At 42.7% G+C, this 19,442-nt stretch overlaps 2 protein-coding genes across 17 annotated transcripts in view; one reads left to right on the top strand and one right to left on the bottom strand.

Moving 5' to 3' along the window:
- tanc2b (tetratricopeptide repeat, ankyrin repeat and coiled-coil containing 2b) overlaps positions 1-14,972 on the top strand; it is a 173,561-nt gene extending 158,589 nt beyond the window's left edge. For 12 of the 16 annotated variants that reach the window (XM_037754845.1, XM_037754847.1, XM_037754856.1 and 9 more), the window contains 13 exons: positions 1-123; positions 325-561; positions 1,130-1,339; positions 2,379-2,472; positions 4,393-4,526; positions 4,651-4,774; positions 5,164-5,339; positions 5,618-5,750; positions 6,580-6,609; positions 7,916-8,007; positions 8,682-8,828; positions 8,962-9,062; positions 10,136-14,972. In XM_037754845.1, coding sequence (XP_037610773.1) covers positions 1-123; positions 325-561; positions 1,130-1,339; positions 2,379-2,472; positions 4,393-4,526; positions 4,651-4,774; positions 5,164-5,339; positions 5,618-5,750; positions 6,580-6,609; positions 7,916-8,007; positions 8,682-8,828; positions 8,962-9,062; positions 10,136-12,200 — 3,666 coding nt within the window. In that variant the 3' untranslated portion in view covers positions 12,201-14,972. The remainder of the gene's footprint in view (positions 124-324; positions 562-1,129; positions 1,340-2,378; positions 2,473-4,392; positions 4,527-4,650; positions 4,775-5,163; positions 5,340-5,617; positions 5,751-6,579; positions 6,610-7,915; positions 8,008-8,681; positions 8,829-8,961; positions 9,063-10,135) is intronic. The other 4 variants (XM_037754840.1, XM_037754841.1, XM_037754846.1 and 1 more) reach the window with 2 other exon arrangements.
- Positions 14,973-15,043: 71 nt separating this feature from the next.
- Positions 15,044-19,375, bottom strand: g6pc3 (glucose 6 phosphatase, catalytic, 3). The gene is made up of 6 exons (XM_037754860.1): positions 19,050-19,375; positions 17,971-18,077; positions 17,790-17,880; positions 17,570-17,688; positions 16,483-16,624; positions 15,044-16,367 (listed from the first exon to the last, which is right to left on the bottom strand). The coding sequence occupies exons 1-6, from the start codon at positions 19,265-19,267 to the stop codon at positions 16,028-16,030; spliced, it is 1,017 nt and encodes a 338-aa protein (XP_037610788.1). The 5' UTR covers positions 19,268-19,375; the 3' UTR covers positions 15,044-16,027.
- Positions 19,376-19,442: the final 67 nt, after the last annotated feature.

Raw genomic sequence — 19,442 nt, forward strand, 5'->3', positions numbered from 1 at the left:
GGTCTCAGCAAGAAAGTCGGAGTTTCCTCATCCATCTTGCAAGGCCTGTGGGTATCCTACAGCACAGAGGGCCTTTCAGCTGCACTTTCTTCACTCCGAAACCTCTACACTCCCAACATCAAGGTACAGGCGCTAACATAGCGGAGAGGAGTCATACTTAAAGAATATTTCAACATGTTCTGGGTACCAAATCAAGACTACTTCCTCAAAATATGCCTCACCGAAAACTTCCTCTCTCTGGACTGAGATAGTTTCAATATTTGAATCCATACTTTGCTGCTGTGTTAACTTCCTCATTTTTATGTATTATTTTTTTCTGTCCAGGTGAGTCGGCTGCTGATGCTGGGCGGTGCCAATGTGAACTACCGTACGGAGGTGCTGAACAACGCCCCCGTCCTGTGTGTCCACTCCCATTTGGGCTACATGGACATGGTGGCTCTGCTGCTCGAGTTTGGCGCCTCTGTGGACGCTCCGTCTGAAAGCGGGCTCACGCCGCTGGGCTACGCCGCCGCTGGGGGACACATGGCCATTGTGACTGCGCTTTGCCGCAGGAGAGCGAAGGTGTGTGAATGTGTGGAGAGTGTGGAAGAGTTTGACTTCTCTCTGTGTTTGATCAAGGTTATGTTTGAATGTGTTTTGTAATAGATATATGACCTGGGGCCAGTTGCATATATTATTTTCAGCTGAATTTTAGCCAACTATTTCAACTGTTTATTCATTACTTTTTTTGGATTCTTGTAACATATTCTTGAATTTTTTTCTGAACATTTTTAACGGTTCCAACGACCATTGGATTTATTCCGTTAACCTTTTCTGTTATTTTCTCCCACACTAGGTGTGGTGTCGTTGTTGCTGTTGCATCCGCCTTTTTTTCTCTTCTGTGAAGTGTCTTTTTTCACCCATAATGCATTACGCAATAGGCTATCTTAGTCAGTCTTAGTCTTACATTAGTCACTCATAGGGAATCTTTATGCAACCGGTAATTTTAAGTGTCTACAGCATCTCTGGCTTAACGTTATATTCAAGACAAAGACTAGGTCTATTTTTATGCAACTGGACCCTGTTGATAACGACAGATACATTTCCTTGCAATTTGTTTTCTTGATCAACTCCGTGTCCCGTTTAACAGGTGGACCACCTGGATAAGAACGGCCAGTGCGCTCTGGTTCACGCAGCGCTGAGGGGCCACATGGAGGTGGTGAAGTTCCTCATCCAGTGTGACTGGAGCATGGGGACACAGCAGCAGCAGTCGCCACAAACACAACAACAGGTGGCCTTCACCAAGAGCCACGCGGTCCAGCAGGCCCTCATCGCTGCAGCCAGTATGGGATACACAGAGGTACAGCAGGGAGGGAGGAGGTGTAATGATTTTCATTATCATGCTCTCCAGTGTCTTTAACTCCAACACTAATATTGGCAATTTTGCCTTTTGGAGTTCTACATTTGTTGAGGTATATTTTGCTCGGGTTTAAATCTGCAGGGGCAAAAACAAATTTAAAATGCCAGATTTACTCATTATTAAGACGTTCTGTGGTTTTGTGTACCACATTCACTCCAATATTGTCAGTAAATTATATTCAGTAACGCGATAAGCTACCATAACTTCTCATTTGAGCTTGCATTGCAGTATGTCAGCCATTTTTAATACAAGAACAGCTTTTGTCAGGAAGAAAAAGGGGATGCAAGAAGAATCAGACAGCACTAAAATGTTGATGATGATTAGTGTGTGAGCTGAAGGCAAACAAACCACTACTGTTGCACAGGACGCAGACTCTTGTCTGCATCTGCAACAGTTTTTACACTATATAAACGCGTATTAAAAGCTCATTGCAGAGAAGTGTGGCGTTACTTTTCTTAGTGATACTGCACACATTGCATTTTGTCACGTTTTACTGCAATGCATTTTTCAAAACACACTCCTGACTAAATGTTCAGAGTGTCGGGGAGAGACAGAATCAGATGGTGAAGTGCTTTGTCCAACAGGTTGAGAGAGAGAAAGCTCATTAAAAATGTAACAAAGCTCTTTGCAAAGCAGTAAATTTGAATATGAGAAAGGGGAACGAGCAAGAGTATGATGGAAGGGAAAATAAGTTATGGGCATAGAGAGATGTAAAGAGGGCCAATGAAAAAATATATTCATGTGCGAATTAATCGCATGGGAAAAAAACACCCCCAGTGTGTAAAGGCCTTAAATCATCTCAAATTCAGCCTATTAGATCAGACTACACTAAATTAGATTCCATTCAAAAGAAAGTAGATTCATGATAACAACTGGTTTAATTTTTATCATTTATTTTGTTTCTAACATGAGTCTGTTTAAAGTAAACTTGGACCTTAATATCTAATCTCTGTCATCTCGATTCTTTCCCCCCCGTCAGATTGTGTCCTACCTGCTGGACCTGCCAGAGAAGGATGAAGAGGAGGTGGAGCGGGCTCAGATCAATAACTTTGACACCCTGTGGGGGGAGACAGGTGGGAATACTTAACTACTCTAGACAGATATTACACCAATAAAACCCAGACAGATGACTGTGAACGCTTATTGGTTCAGATAGTTGTGACATATCTGGACAAAATGTGAAAAATACGAACAATTCAATGTTTTTTAAAGGATCTTTTTATGGAGTGTTTTGTGAGAAGATTTTTCCGTGTGGTACTGCGAGGCAGAGCGCTGCAGTGCGGATATGAGAGATCGTTCTTGTGTGTCTGCTTGCTGCTTGCTGCTGCTGCTGCTGCGTCAGATGCTGATGGCAGTGCAGTGGTGTCATTGGAGCACAGACGGGGCTGGGCTCACTCACACACAGGAGGAGGGAGGGGGAGGGATGAGTGTGCTCCAGGGTGCTTAGAAATGACTAGTCTGATTGCCCTGTGGCAGCGTGTTGGGAGAAATGTAATGTATCGTTGTAACCTGAAGCTATGAAACCTCATTGCGAGCCTTATTCCCCCGCTGCAGCGTTAGAAAGGCTGCTTCTCGTCGTCAGTTGAAGAGAGGGGACTTGTACTCACTCGGCCGTAGTTTCATTGTTTAGAAGGCATCAGAGGGACAGCAGTTGTTCTGGAAGATGATTTTTAATCCCAGTGTTACTGGATAGGTCAACTGGAAATACATTATTCTTTAACTGCCAGAGGGAGAGTACGTATGTACAGATATACTCGCTGAACTTAAAGTGTTCTTCCAGCAAAGAATGAGTAGGTTGAAGCTAGAGCTATATCGGTATCAGTGTATGTTGGACGACAAGTAATAAATGCCAAACTAGAGACACTGTCACTGTTCCATTGTTGGTCCTCCAGAGAGCACTGACGAGTGGATTTTTCAACTGTAAAATGTCCCACTTACTATGTATCAGGGCTGTCCTCGACCAAAGAAATTCATAGTCGACTAACACTCCTACAATTTTGTCGACTAATTTATTAGTTGATTTAATTGACAGATCTGTAAAACTGAGTTTCTCCACAAAGAATCACACAAAAGCACCACTTTAAATCTGGTATTTACGAGAGATGTGGTCATAAGTTTCTTAGGAATAAGTCATTCAGAATGAAAAAAGCATAAAAAATGACTAATTGAGGCAGCCAAAGTATGTATCTTGGTTATAATTCTTTTTAAAAATATGAGTCTACGGTACCGTATCAAGTTTTTTTGTTTATGTTATGTGTGTATGATTTTTTTTAAATGCTATAATCCTATACTATATCGTTATCAAATGTTTTTAAACTCCAAAAATATCGATATCAGTTTCGGCCTCAGAAATCCAGTGTGGGTCGGGCTACAGTTGAAACCCGGGTCATCCCCTCAGGAGCTGCTACCACTCTGCTTAAAAGAGATTTGTTCACTCTGCTTAAATTATTCCAATTATAATCATTACATTTGAGAAGATGTCTTTTCAAAGGCCTTTGCTTCCACAAGATCTCAAGGGTATCATCTCCTCTCCTCTCCTCTCCTTTCCTCTCCTCTCCTCTGAAACCCCAGCGTACTCTACCAGCTCAGACACAGTTAGCGACTAGCTGGTGAACACAGTGGAGCATTTAGCTGCTATAAGGCCAGATATATTTCCCTCAGGAGCTGGAAGAGATTGAATATTTGAATTTCATCATTCATCAGGTGGACAGAAACGTGACTCCAAATGAATGATAATGATAATGTTGCTCTGTAGCTGCTGGATGTGTAAATAAGTTTTCACCACCCCCAAGTGGCCAAATAAATGAGTTATTGCAGGTTTAATAATTACTCAATAATAGCCAACACCCACCTCTTCCAACAAGAATAATGTCTGTGTAAAACTCTTACATGAAGGTGCTCAAAAGAACTAAGAATCTGATTTCTATCCACCACCATTTACCCTCCTCCTCCTCATCTCATCCCCTAATTCATTGTGTGTTTTTTGCATCCAGCTCTGACTGCAGCCTCTGGTCGGGGGAAGCTGGAGGTTTGTCGTCTGTTACTGGAGCAGGGGGCGGCGGTGGCCCAGCCCAACAGACGAGGCATCGTCCCGCTGTTCAGCGCCGTCCGACAGGGACACTGGCAGGTTAGTGGCCTCCTGATCCTCACTTTTATTTCCTTTTTATTGCATACAAAATTCTCATTTCTTCATCTCACAAGCACTCCAGTTTCTGTTTTATGATGACGTGTGCTGTATTTGGGTGTTTTAGATCGTGGACCTCCTCCTCACACACGGCGCAGATGTCAACTTGGCTGACAAGCAGGGTCGTACTCCTCTAATGATGGCCGCCTCAGAGGGACACCTGGGGACTGTTGAGTTTTTACTAGCTCAAGGTAAGGTGCTATAGATGACATTAAAAACATTTAAAACAACAAATTAAAAACAAGAGTACCAATAGAACTTCATAAACATAAACAATACATGAATAGGAAGATTTACTAAAGTGCTTGTATTCAAATTCTAACATATGAGCTTAGAATACTTGATGTGTTTTCTTTTCTAAACCCCGTAGTTCTGCATAGAAAAAAACTCACAGCCACTGCACTAATAAAAATGAGCATAATTACAGTTTTCAAATGATGTTTACAATAATTACAGCCAAATTAAATCAGCGGCAGATTTTAAAAAATCCATCCCAATGAATTAAGCAGTTAGTTATGAAAAGAATTCAGAGTGAAAAGTCGTCTGGCTGCGTCTCACTGCTGCAATTTCTCCTCCCCAGGAGCCTCTCTGTCTCTGATGGATAAGGAGGGTCTGACCGCTCTGAGCTGGGCCTGTCTGAAAGGACATTTACCCGTCGTCCGCTGCCTGGTGGAGAGCGGAGCCGCCACCGACCACGCAGACAAGAACGGACGCACGCCCCTCGACCTGGCTGCCTTCTACGGCGACTCTGAAGTGGTAAGAGTGTCAATCCATGAATGAAAGGAGCTGTATATCGAACCTTGAAGTCTCCATCAGCTCAGGAATGTGCTTGGCTTCACGTTGATGTTTGACCTTCACTGCAGAAGGACACAAACGCATTACTTGAAGCCTTGGCGAGATGGATTTTCCTGTGACATTTGATACCGCGATTCTCGCTTGATCTTGTGACATTGTGAGAATCCAGCTGATGGATGTTGGACAACATATGATTCTTTTTTAAAAGCTATTCTCACCACATTTCTCTGTCTCTTCAGGTCCAGTTCTTGGTTGACCACGGGGCCATGATAGAGCACGTAGACTACAGCGGGATGCGTCCTCTCGACAGGGCGGTGGGCTGCAGAAACACGTCGGTGGTGGTCGCCCTGCTCAAGAAAGGAGCCAAGATAGGTAAGAGCGGGTTTGACAGAGTAAAGAGCCTACCATTTAGCTCACAAAGGACCTCGTCTACGTGCCGTAGCGCCATAATAAAAGGTTATTTGCCTGCCGTGAAATGAGACGCAACTTGAGATTGTATTTTGGTTGAAAAGGTCATGCATTGGAGTTCAAGCACGAGCTGCATGAAAGGGAGAATCCAAAGATGAAAACGCACTTTCTTTTACGTACGCACTTCCTGCTGGTCATTAATGAGCACTGTAGCATTTTACTGCTCTAAGCCATGGATTCAGCTTTGTGTCTCCATGTAGCTTTAACCACTTCCTGCTACTGTATGTCATCCGCCCCCCCACTGCCGCATCGTGCTGCTTCTCCTCGGCTATTTATGGCTCTGATGTGTGTTTCTTTTTATTGTACTGTTTTGCTATTTCTCTCTCTCTCTCTCTGTCTGTTTGTCTCTTTCGCTCACGCTATCTCCTTGTTTCTCTCTCAATCACATCCTCTCTCTCGATTCCTCTGCGGTTGCTCAGAGACAGGTTGTTATTAGCGCTTGCGATGTTTCTATTCAGTTTTTATTTTCCTTTTTTTGCTGAGCCACTTATCTCCGCTTCTCACTGCTGCTTTTTTGTGTTCCTTTTCTCACTTCTCCTCCTCCACCACCATCACCTCTTTTTCTCTTTCACCTTCTCGCTGTTTCTATCTGTTCTCTCTGGCAATTCTCCCCCCCCTCGCTCTGCCCTCCCACTCACACTCCTTCCCTTGCTCATGACCTCCTCCTCCTCCTCCTCCTCCTCCTCCTTCTCCCCCTCCTTCACCCATCCCCCGCCTCTCTCTCCGGCCCCAGGATGTCAGACGCTGCCCAGTCGGCCCCGAGGTAAAGCCAAGGCTGTCGACTTCTCACCCCACCAGGCATTTTGACAGCTCTATCTCCTCTCTCTGTGTTGTCTGTGTCGTCCTAAGTGTCGGCAGGCCAGCTTAGCTCCCAAAACCTTCTCAAACTGACAAATAATAACATGCAAAGGTATTAGCACTGACAGTGACGCAGTCGGGATTGCCTAGAGGTAGATGCTAACATCCAAGTGGTTAATGACATGACAGCATGCCCGGCCCTCCAGCCTGTGACGTCGCATCGAGGTGTCGACCTTCCCATTCCACAGATGCATGACGGAAGCCCTCAGTAACACTTTGCGTGGTCGTGATTTAGCGGAAGTGCATGTATTTGTAATTCCTCTGTGCCACCGCCACCACAGACTGAGGTGATAAACCACTGTGCTGTGCATCGTCCATCTTCCAGACGTTTCCTCAGTGTCAGCTAGGCCAGTCAGCAGCATTCCTACCCTCACCACCACCAGCACCAGCAGCAGCAGCTCAGAGGACAGCTAACGCCTGCAGAGCTCCGCTATATCCCTCCTGCTTGCCTCTCTTGTTGATCGTACCTGCCCTGTGTCTCCTTGTGCAAGATCCCCTTCCTTTTCATCTCTTGTGGTGTGTGTATATGTGTCAAGGATTGCTGTTGCGCAGATATACAGAAAAGACACTTCAGTTTCAGTGTTTGATTTTTCAGTCAGTCTGCAGGGATTTCTTTTTTTTTCCTTTTTAAATAAAAGTTTTTCCTGCTGTTCTTGATCACATCCCTGAATCAGTCAGTAGCACAAAGAACGACTGTTCATCTGCACTTCTTGACAAGACAGAAAATGTGTCTCAGTAGAAAGACATGACAGAGTTTTTTTTTTGTTTTGTACTCAACATCTACTCTGCCTGGGCCAAAACACATTTGCAGATAATTGCTACAGTTAAGTTTAATCAACCATTTGAAAACAATTCAAAGTGTGCTCATTCTGCACTCTAATTAGACAAACTCGACTCCCAGTTAAAAAGGGTTAAAAAAACACTCTTAATTATTGGCAAACAGTATTTGACCCAGGCCTGATGTCCCATAGCGAGGTCACACAGTTCTCGAGGTGTCAGAGCAGATTCGTAATCTTTTCTCTGCAGTGGATTGCCTGTCTTTTCTCCTCCATTCCCCCATTTTGGCTGTTGTCCTCATCCCTGTTATTATTGTTGTGTGTAGTGTGACTCCCAGTCGCTCCTTCCTTCCTTCCTCCTTCCACTTCTGCTTATTGCTGTGTGTCTCTCTCACTGTGTTTTTGTTTTCATCTGCTCCTTCCTGTGTTACTCAGGTCCAGCCACATGGGCCATGGCCACCTCCAAACCCGACATCATGATCATCTTACTCAGCAAACTCATCGAGGAGGGGGACAGCTACTACAAGGTCAGTGAACACACTCTGCACTCTGGAGCTCACATATCATTGTTCTGTGATATGATAGATATCTTTTAAGTATGGAATAATATACCAGTTCAAGAAAAATTACCTTTCTAGAACTTTGTACTAACATTATTTCTTACTGTTGTGAGCAGCATAGATTTGGGTCAATGTCACTAGACATAAATTATATATTTTATACATTATATTATTATTATTATATTATACATTATTTTTGAAATTAATTTATGTCCATTTTTATTTGTTTTTTAACCAGGCAATATAGTTTCAGTTTAGGTGTTCTTAAAGGATATTGTTTTTATTTAATATATAAAAATATAATACACATTAAATATAATTTTCTACACACTGTGTGGAAAAGGTAGACAATTAAAGTTCTTAGTTTTATACATGTTAATCATGACTCTGCATGTTTAGTATATCTGTCTATTGTAATGTTGCAACCAAATAGGTATAGGGCTTTCAAAGTCAACCTACAGTGAAAATAAGATTCTCTCCCCTCTGAGTTTGAGGTCAAACTGAGAACAAATTATTAACAAATGTTTTGATAAATGTATTGTTATGTCTGAGTCTGGTTTATATCATGAAGGCTTTCAGGTTATCTTCTTTATTTCACTGTGAAGGGAGATAACCAGACTGTATTCTGTTTGTCCCAACAGAAGGGGAAGGTGAAGGAGGCAGCGCAGCGTTATCAGTATGCCCTCAAAAAGTTTCCACGCGAAGGCTTCAGCGAGGACCTCAAGACATTCAGGGAACTCAAAGTATCGCTCTTCCTCAACCTGTCCCGATGTCGGAGGAAAATGAACGTAAGTCTGCGGAGGACATGTATCATATTAACTAACCAAACCTAACATCTGGACATAATGAGGATAATGCTGCTCGCTATATTTTCCTATATCTTGATATGTGTTGGGTGTTGCTCTCTCTGTCTCTCTCCAGGACTTTGGGATGGCTGAGGAATTTGCTACGAAGGCACTCGAACTGAAACCAAAATCGTACGAGGCATACTATGCCAGAGCACGCGCCAAGCGTAGCAGCAGGTACGCTCCTTCCATTCCTCTACACATCATAATCAATTAAATATGAGAATTACTTTTTGATATCAGTGTTGATTTTGGCAGCTATTTTAGAAGAACATGCTTATTAGTTTATCACATTTTATTCATTTTTATCCTTCATAGTTTTAGTCCAGTTTTAGTCGCCGACAACTCAAAATGTTTTAGTCGTTTCTTTTAGTCAAAATGTTTTCTCTTTTAATTTTGTCAGTTATTTTTTTTATTATATATAAATATAATTATTTGCACATCAGTATATTTTTTCCAACAGTTATTTTTTTTGTCAAGAGTACTTTAATTTTTTCATTATGCAGCGAAAAACGACATACTTTTTTTTTGGAATGAAGCAGATTTTTCTGAGCTTGTGCGCAACGAATGGCATCAACCAATCGCGTTGTGCGGAACGGATTGAGTTGCAGGCGAATATTTCGCATTTTTGTGTCATATTCATCACGCCCCCGGTGTGTGTGTGAAGGCCTTAAGAATGCAGCTTTGCTATTCTGTGTCCTCCTGACTATGCTCATTAGTGATGCACGGTCCCACCCACCGGTCGCACCCACCCGGCCCGTTATGCGAGCCAATCTGCACCGCCCAACATGCAAAAATATGCGTTAACCCACAAACCGCCAACCTATGCATTACAGTTGCACAATTGTCAGGACTGAGACAAGAAGGGCAGAGACGGACTGAGCGCCATCACAGTGCATGGTTTGCATGTGTGTGTGCTTGAGAGAGCGACAGTGACAGAGAGAGAGGAAGAGAAGGTGGAAGATGACGAAAATAAAGACAGATTTTAGTAAAGTTTTTATTTTTTAAACTACAATTTAGTATCGTCTGTTTTCGTCAACGATATTGCATGTTTGATATCGTCTCTTCATCATCTCGTCTTAGTCATGGAAAAAAAGTATATTCAGTCATAGTTTTCGTTAACGAAATTAACACTGCACGAGCATTATGACTCCAATATGCTCCTCAATACAGATCTGGACGTCTTGTCAATTGTTAGCTACAAATATGATTTTTTCCCCTAAAACTAACCATCATTCTCTTATTTACAGACAATTTCCTGAAGCCTTAGAGGACCTAAATGAAGCCATGAGAGTGTGCCCCAACAACCGAGAGATCCAGCGGCTGCTCCAGAGGGTGGAGGAGGAGTACCACCAGCTCAACGAGGAGGAGCAGCAGCAGCTGGAGCTGGAGCCTCCTCCCTCCCCTCCTCCTACGCCTCCCCCAGAAGACGAGGAGTCCCTGTCCCTGTCCCTGTCCATGCCTCTTCCCCCTCCCCCGGAGCCCCGTCTGGAGGACATGGAGCCCGTCCAGGACCTGTTTGAGGACGAGGACTACCTGGAGCAGGAGCTGGAGGCCATGTCTGTGTGTCTGCCCCCACCCGAGTCTCTCACCAATCCCTCCAGCCTTCCCATCATTCAGAGCCCGCCGCTCTCCCCGACACACCCAGATCAGATCTACTTAACTGGAGGTTCACCTATGGGCCAGCCCTACGAATACCACCCCACCTCCTCCTCCATGTCCTCTCCAACCCGCGGGTCCTACCAGCCCACATCGCCCTCCCTCTCCCCGACACATCAGAACCACTACCGACACAGCCCGCCTCATACCTCCCCGGTGCACCAGTCGTCCTATGGCTTCAGCCCGCCTTCTATGGGTTCTGGGGGTCAGGGGATGGATCACCAGAGCCCGCCGCCTTCCCCTTTACGTCGGGCTGCTCAGTACAGAGCCAGTCCGCCAGTAGAGAGTGTTTGTCTGTACAGGTCCCAGTCTGGGTCGCCTGTGCGCTACCAGACAGAGCAGCTCCCCGGGCGACCCAAATCTCCCCTCTCTAAGATGAGCAGCCAGCGTTCGTTCCAGCTGAGCTCTCAGCCCTCTCTGTCCTCCCAGCACCACCAAGCCCAAGGCCTTCGTCTGCAGCCTTCTATAGCCCAGATAGTCCGCACAAACCAGCCCAGTAATGTGATGGGCAACAGCATCTACGCTGGCCAGATGGGTCACTCCATGGGTGGCCGCTACCAGGGGGGTTCGGTGGATGTAGAGAGCCGTCTGGTGTACCAGCCTTCCCTGGATGGACGGTCTATGCCCCAGGTCCAGGCCAGCCACAGCTCTGGGGCCCTCTGTCAGCACGGCGGCCGAGGAGGGGTTATGGAGTCGGGCCTGTTGAAGGATGATCTACCCCAGCGCCCCTCCTCTGCCTACCGCGCCAGCAGCGGGGGCCCGGGGGGAATCCGTTACAGCCAGACGCCTCAGATAAGCCGCAGCCAGTCGGCCGCCTACTACCCGGTCTCTGAACACGTTCTGGAGCGAGCCAATGCCATGCCCCCCTGCCAGCTGGGCTCTCCTGAGATCCCACACATGGTGAGACGCCCCGTAAGTGCCAATACTACTGAGATGAAGCAGCACGTGCCCACCCCCAGGCCTCTCATCCATTCTCAGAGCGTAGGCCTTCGATTCTCGCCCTCCAGCAACAACATCTCAACTGGATCCACCTCGAATTTAGCGCCGGGCTTCAGGCCTTCCTCTTCCATTCAGCAGATGGAGATCCCCCTGCAAGCCTCATATGAGCGCAGCTGTGACGACATCTCTCCCATCTCTCCCTCGCAGGGCGGCGGAGGGCTGTATCCGGGCGAGGCCGCCCGCTCTCGGAACACACCCTTCATGGGCATCATAGACAAGACGGCGCGGACTCAGCAGTACCTGCATCAGCCCTCGCGGTCCAGGGGCATGACTTCCATGGACTCCGTCATCAGCCCCACCTCGCCTGGCCAGCTGGTCCAGCAAGGCTCCACCTACAGTCCCCCCGCCTCGCTGGGAAACATCGCCTACTACAACAAGACCAACAATGCCCAAAACGGACACCTGCTGGAGGAGGACTACTACACCCAGAGCCCCCCCTCGCTGGGCAAGCTGGCCAACGGCTCCCGCGGCAGCGGGGACATCCTAGAGCGGGTCAGCCAGGTGCCCACCTACCCGGATGTGAAGGTGGCGAGGACTCTGCCCGTGGCACAGGCCTACCAGGACAACATGTACCGCCAGCTGTCGCGTGACTCCCGGACCCAGGGCCCCACCTCCCCCATCAAACCAAAGAGACCATTTGTGGAGTCAAATGTGTGATGGCCTGTCTGTGATTGGTCGGTTGAGCTGGACTTTGTTAGTGGGAGTGAGAGGAGAAAGATATTTAGCTCAACAGCCGATGCTGCTGACCCTCGTGTATGTGACATGGACATCTTAAAGAACTCATCGGAGACGGTCAGAGAGAAACACACTTAGGGTATTAGACATTATCTTAAAAACATAACTAACAGTGAGAAGCGACTATTTCATTATCATACTCTGCACACAGGTGGGATAACAGGAGGGTCCTCAAGTTCTGATCTCATACCGAATCAAAGACCAGTGCACTTCCAAAACGTTGCGTGGCACAAACGTTCCCACGAGTGAACACAACAACAGGTGGGACTGCGAGAGTGAAAGTACTAATCATCGGACTCTACTTGTGGACTCTGTATCCATCTTCTGTTCTTTCAAAGTGTGCTCTTAACCAAGGTTGCTAGTAGGCTCTATTCTATGTAACACAATATTATATGTTCAATACTGTACATTGCTCAGAAAATACAAAAATGGCTCAACAACTCAGTACTTAGAGAAAAATGACAATATTTATAATTAAGTTATATATTGTACATAGAAAGAAAACATAGTTTGCGTTTGAATTGTATTCTGTTAACCCTGCCTTTGTGTCCCACTGCTAGTCATATGGATGTGGAAAACCCGACCAGGGTAACGAATGAGGGACATCGACCAACTTTGAGTGATATAATTACCTCTTTTGTGTCAAAATAAAAAAGATTTGTCGTGGTTTAATGCAAGAAAGGGCTTTTCTATGCTGCAATACGTCCTCAATGATCTGAATGCTGCAACTAACAAGTATTTTATTCTTCAGATTCTTATTTTTTCCGTAAAATATACCCAATATAATAACGTGTTTCGTCCGACCAACAATCCAAAACTGAAAGATATTCAGTTAATGATATAAAAACAAAGAAAAACAGCAAATCCTCACATTGGAGAAGCTTATTCATTTCCTGTCAGTCAAACTGTTTTTAGCTCCAAGTTTATAAACACTCATAGAGATTCAAATCTTACCCAGAGTACCACAAAGTGCATGTAAGCACTTTTTAAAGGTCAAGCTGGTATTAAAATGATTTAGTCAGAATGAAAATCCAACTAATGCACAATCCTTGCACCTATTTTTGGTTGATTTAATAACTTTAAACCAGTCACTTCACCTCATTTCTGAGGTTCAGATACATAAATTATGATTTCTTTTTAGTATCATTACAGTATCACAGACCTCATGATACACCGTTAGTGTCAAGGCTGCATTCTCTTACGTTTTCTTAACATATTAAATCATAAACAGCTTTAATCATCTGCTTATATAAACAGGGAAAGCATCCGTTGCTATAGTTTTATAGTTTGTTTTTGCAGAATTCATCAAACTTGTTTTGAGGACAGATTGCAGTATTTGGCCTTGAGTGCAATAATTTCTGGTTTGAGTCTTTGGCTGCAGGATTTTTAAATGAATGAATGAACGGGTCAAATGATGAACAGAAAATCCTGTTGTGATGTGGTGATTTTATCATGTTTGTATCAAAGTTCGCCTTTGTCCCTCCTCCGTACGTGATTACGCTAAGAGAGTGTATGCTAGTGATGGGTTAACATGGAAAGCGCTCAGCGATTAAAAGCAAGCAAATGCATACACGACCACTGTTACAGACGTTTCCCCCTTCTCCTGCATTACTCTGTGTCGTTTCTTTTTACCCACAATGCATTTTTATTCCGCCACTTCTGCACTAAAAATGCCTGTTAAGTTCTTAACTAAGGGTGCACTTTATGTATTTTACTTACTTTGTTGTTACGATTGTTGAATTTGGAGAAAGTGGGTGCGTGATGAGGAAGACCTCTGACCAGTGAGACTAGACTATCATAGAAAATATTATTATTATTATTATTATATGATTTACAAAGCGGTGATGAATGACAATATGAAGAGCAAACGATGTTTTTAAACTGGTGATGTATAGACTTTCTAGCACAAGTTGTATATACTGACTCAGATGTTCCACTCAGTCCAGCTCGGGTTTGTTAGAGAAGCAAGTCTGATCATATTTAAGTATTTCACATCATAAAAAAAATAACTATTAAAGTCTGATATCTCTAAATTAGCCAGTTTAATCCACTGGTCTTGCACACATTAAGTCGAATCTACTGCAACAAAAAATAAAAACTCCATATCTGGAGTTTGGGTGATAGAGAAAGTAAAATAATGAGAATATCCAAGTTATTTGTATATGTGGGAAAAGTTATAGACCATTTGTCTGTAACGTTTTATTTTATTTTCTCGGATAAAGAATATCTAAAAAGGGACGGTTAGTTCTCAGTTTCACCTGCTACCAGAGAGATGCCCTACTTATCTTTACAGAAATGAAGGTATAAACTGTATTATACTTAATTTAAGAAGACTTCTAAGTTGAGGATATTTGAGGGCGTATGGTTTTCAAGCTGTCTATGTATATTAGTTTGCTGTAAATAGTCTGATGCATGTTCTATTCTTTCCATGAGCTCAAGCAGAAACGTGTATAGCGGTGTTCTGACCCCTGGTGTGTGTGTGACACAACGCTCGGATCAAGATAAGGAGACTGCGATTCCCTGAACTGTCCTTATCATTTTCCTTCGACCTCGCCAGACAAAAAGCAAAAGGTTCTTTTATTTTATTTTAATGTATTTGCTTGCTGAGCAGAGTTCTCTTGTCTGTAAATGTGAGCTTTCAGATCGCTGTGATAAAAAGTTTAATTAAAAACAATAAAAAAGAATGTGTTTTTATCTCATGATAACTGATTGTAATCTGTACAGTCAAAACCTATGTATTGGAGAAAAAAAAGAACATATTTATAAATGGTTACCAACTGAAACACGCCCTGCATGTCAGTCATTTATTTTACAGAACATTTGTATATAACATACACGTTATTTTCTTACTTTGGTCCACAAAACATATAACGCCAGTGTGTCGACAGAGTAACAAGCATCTGTACAATATGATGCAATTCGATAAAACTCCCCCAAAATACCACATTTATAAAGCTATTAATGTTGAATTATATGGTTAGTATTTGTGTATTTTACATCATACATCTGTTGACCTTTTAACCAAAGTATGAGCACCAGTTTGACCACAAGATGGTGCTTTTCCTGGAATTGCTCCATCTGAGTTTTCTTATGTATTCTAATGCTAAACCGGTGTAGTACTCTTTTGACGTTTCTTGGTTAACAATTACTATAAAGTTCTTTCAGACCAAAAAGTCTTAATGATCGTAGGATCAAAACCTTTTGACCGTCTTGACCACTTGTACTCACTTTATGAACAATGTTTCAGTTAAGTAAATCTTTTTTTTTCTATCTGATTTACCCTGAAGAAGGTCAGAGGGCTGAAACGTTGTTAATAAAGTGAGTACAAACCATCGACATCATCATGAATCATGACTGGTAACATTCAAACTCTAGACCTTGCCCAATACGGTTTTCAAGCCATGTATCATATATTTTTATGCGCAACACCTCAAAACTGCACTTTTCCCACAAAAAAAAACTCACTATTTAAAAAAAAGACTGCAGTGTTGACACTTATTATTATTGTGGTACATAGATTTACTGCAAATCTGAAGTAAATTAAAACATTTGATACAATCCCAACACTTTGTAATGATAAAAACAACATGAAGCCACAAACTGAAGACCCCTTGCCAGCTGAATTGTAAGAACAAAAATGTGGAGTAAATTACCTAGAGCCTTTACACACCCATGAAGTATATCAAATGGACATTTAAACTCAGGCGGAAGCTACAGTACATGGAGGGGTGAAGGACAGGAAATAGTTTCTAGCTCTTCTTTTTGTGTGTGAACAGGTTAACCAGTCCAGGCACGAGCACGATGACGACCTGAGGCACTATGACGAATTTGACAAAGAACAGGCCGTAGAAGAGTCCTAGTGGTCGGACCGGGAGCGGCAGACGATTGACGTGGTATAGTCCCATGGACGAAATGGCCAGAGACAAAGCCCGCGGAGCCCACGGCTGAGACCATCCGCCAGGCTTCCAGTACTGGGCCAGGCCCAAACCCAGCAGAGCGCCGGTGTCTCGGGTCAGAGAGGAGAACGGGGCCGTGTCCAAACGAATCCACTCTGCATGGCTGCACCACTTCTTAGCCAAAGCAATAGACCTGTGGAATAGAGAGAATATGTGAAGTCTAGGTAAGAGCATTCACTTCACCTCTCAGAGCTTATTATGCACCGAACAGACTCGTCAATACACATAAACGTAATGAAAAGACGAACCAGGAGAGGTCGATTCCCAGCTGCTGCAGTCCAGCGTGCAGCGTCAGAGTACCGAACAGCAGGCCGAAGCTGAGGCTGAAGAAGAACAGCAGGGGGCGACCTTCAGGTACTTTGCGGCTCAGGACAACTCCCAGAATGAAACCTGACAAACACAAGTCAATCAGATCAAATTTACAATGAAAAATGTACTGTATGTTTAGTTCTTTATTTTGTGCATATAATAAAATAAAACAAAAGAGAAGAGATATACAATAACAAAAATAAATGCAAAAAAAAGCCCCTGAGGACTTTTAAAAGGAGCCCACCTAACACTGAAATTAAAGACAGCTCTATTACAATTTACAAACATATAATATTTTTAAGATATCTAAAAGAATACTATGTCCAAATAAGAACTGCTAGGGATAAAAAGACAGGAAGGAAAACATAAATAAATAAAATAAAATGTGCTTAACCTCTATGGAAAATCAGCTCCATGATATGATGATATATCTCGTGAGATAATATAAATTTGTTCACCTATCTATACGTTTATTCTGTGGTTAACATCTCTGAGTGCATTAGGCTACAGTGGGAATTGTGGCAAAGTCAGATTTTATGGTAATTTTGGATTCATATGATTTTTGCATCAGTGTAAAGAAGTAGTTAAATTCAATGGATTAACCAAAAATATCAATACTGTCTGGTTGTTTTACCCAGTTATGATTTTATATGAGACTAGATATCGTCTTAGATTTTGGACGTCGTAATATGGCGTAAGTGTTCCTGGTTTTAAAGGCTGCGTTACAGTAAAGTGATGTCATTTTCTGACTGTTCTGTTATTTGCCTTTACCCACTTAGTCATTATGTCCTCATTACTGATGACTATTTATCAAAAATATAATATTGTAGATTGTGATTTTGTGAAAGCACAAGTAGTTCAATATTGTCAAAAATATTGTGATATTTGATTTTCTCCAAATTGCCCAGCCCTAATATATATGTGTCAATATTTTATGTCAAATTATATATAACAAGATAGAGGATTTAATCCATATGCCCTACTAACACTGCATGTTTTATCTTGTGCATGAAACTGTATTCAGACCTGTGATGGAGCCAGCGACGACCTGGTGAGGGAAGTGGGCGAGGATGAAGATCCTGGAGATTCCAACTGCCACCAGCATCACCACATAGAGCAGGTAGGGAGCGGCTGATAACATCACACTGGAGCCACACACAAAGAAAGAGTCGTTAAAAAAATCCAATCCAATTTCTTTACCTGTGCTTTTTCAAAGGCAAAACTGCATATTTGTTTATTTAAATACCTGTGAGTACGTGAGTACAGGTATGACCCCAGTGAGGACACCACGACCCACCAGACTGCTGCCGTCACCATCGCATGTCCCGACGGACTCCCTGAGAGACGGACGGCAGCTTTACAGATCTGACTGAGCAATGAATGAAATGTACTATCTATGTTTTATTTTGTTGTTAAGGACTTCTCACCTGGGCCGGTCTCACAGGTGGAGGAGAACTGTTGAACGTTGGGTTGCTTGTTGACAAACTGACCTGATTCACCTATCCACCAGTACGGCCTTTCTCCAAACAGCATCCTGGGAAAAATTTTAAATTCACATCACATAATATCCAACAGATTATCTGCACACCACAACTGTCATCATTAGTCTAACAATGGATAGAGGAGGTTAAAACAATCAGAATAAAACTAGAAATGGACAGTTTGTTGTTTTAAAAAATTGAAATATCAAATCTGATTATATAATTTTTTTAAACACTATTTTTTATTGTGCTTTTAATTGAAACTTGCAAAACACAACTCTCCACATGAGAGATCATACAAAGTATAAGAATAATATTTATACATTTGTAATAAACAATCTGTCATATAATACACAAATGTACAGTTCACAGAAGAGTGTAATTGCCTCACCATTCAAAAATCTGATTATATTAAACCTTCAGAAACTAATGCAATAATAATTATAATCCAATATTATAATGCATACTTTTAATTTTGATACTTTAAGTATATTTTGATTCTAATACTTTTGTACTTTTACTACAGTAAGATTTTGAATGCATGATTTTACATGTAACAGAATATTTTTACACTGTAGCATTATAACTTTTAGTAACAATGCCTAATAAATCAATTATTTGGATTAATCTGTAAACATGTAAATAATTATGATAGCTATTCTTAATATTCTGTGTGATAAGTAACCAATGTTATTTATATTTTTATTTAATTTCCTCCATGCTGAAATGCCACTACTAACTAGACTGTGTTGCATATAAAAGGGTCCGCCTTCCATCCGTTCCACGTCGGACAGTACACGCGGGGGGACTGCATTAGAAGCTGCAACGTCAACAGAATAAAATAAAAAAAAACTAACTTCATTGTTGTGACTTAAAAAATAAGAATAAAACACTCCAGTTGACTTTGTATGTATCTAATGCTGACTGATCTGAATGTTAATGAGGTTATATTCATTCTAACATGCTACAGATAACAGATAGAGTTAAAAACACCACATTAAAACCATGTTTTTAAAGCTTCTTACCATTTAAACACCAGGTTTAACCACTCAGATATCGCTGCCACCCAAAGCACCGCCACTCCAGCTCGTTTGTTGATGAAATAAGTGAAAGGAAAGAGGAGCAGGAAGGCTGCTTTAGGATCTCCAATGTGAGTAACAACCAGCCACATCTTCTCCTGATCTATCATCCTCTGCTGGAGACTCTCAGCCAGCCAGATGCCCTGAGTGTGAACAGCCTCCATGTCTGCGTCCTCTACACATATATATATACCTCTATGTGGTAAAAGAGAAATGCAATGATCAGTGTGGTAAAAACAAAATGTAATCCTGATTATTTTGAACTTCAGGAAGTGTCTTAGAGGTGCATTACTGCCACCATCTGGACTGGAGTGTGGAACAGGAGATTGTGCAGAAACA

Source organism: Sebastes umbrosus, chromosome 20 (assembly GCF_015220745.1).
Source record: "Sebastes umbrosus isolate fSebUmb1 chromosome 20, fSebUmb1.pri, whole genome shotgun sequence".
NCBI classification, from domain to species: domain Eukaryota; kingdom Metazoa; phylum Chordata; class Actinopteri; order Perciformes; family Sebastidae; genus Sebastes; species Sebastes umbrosus.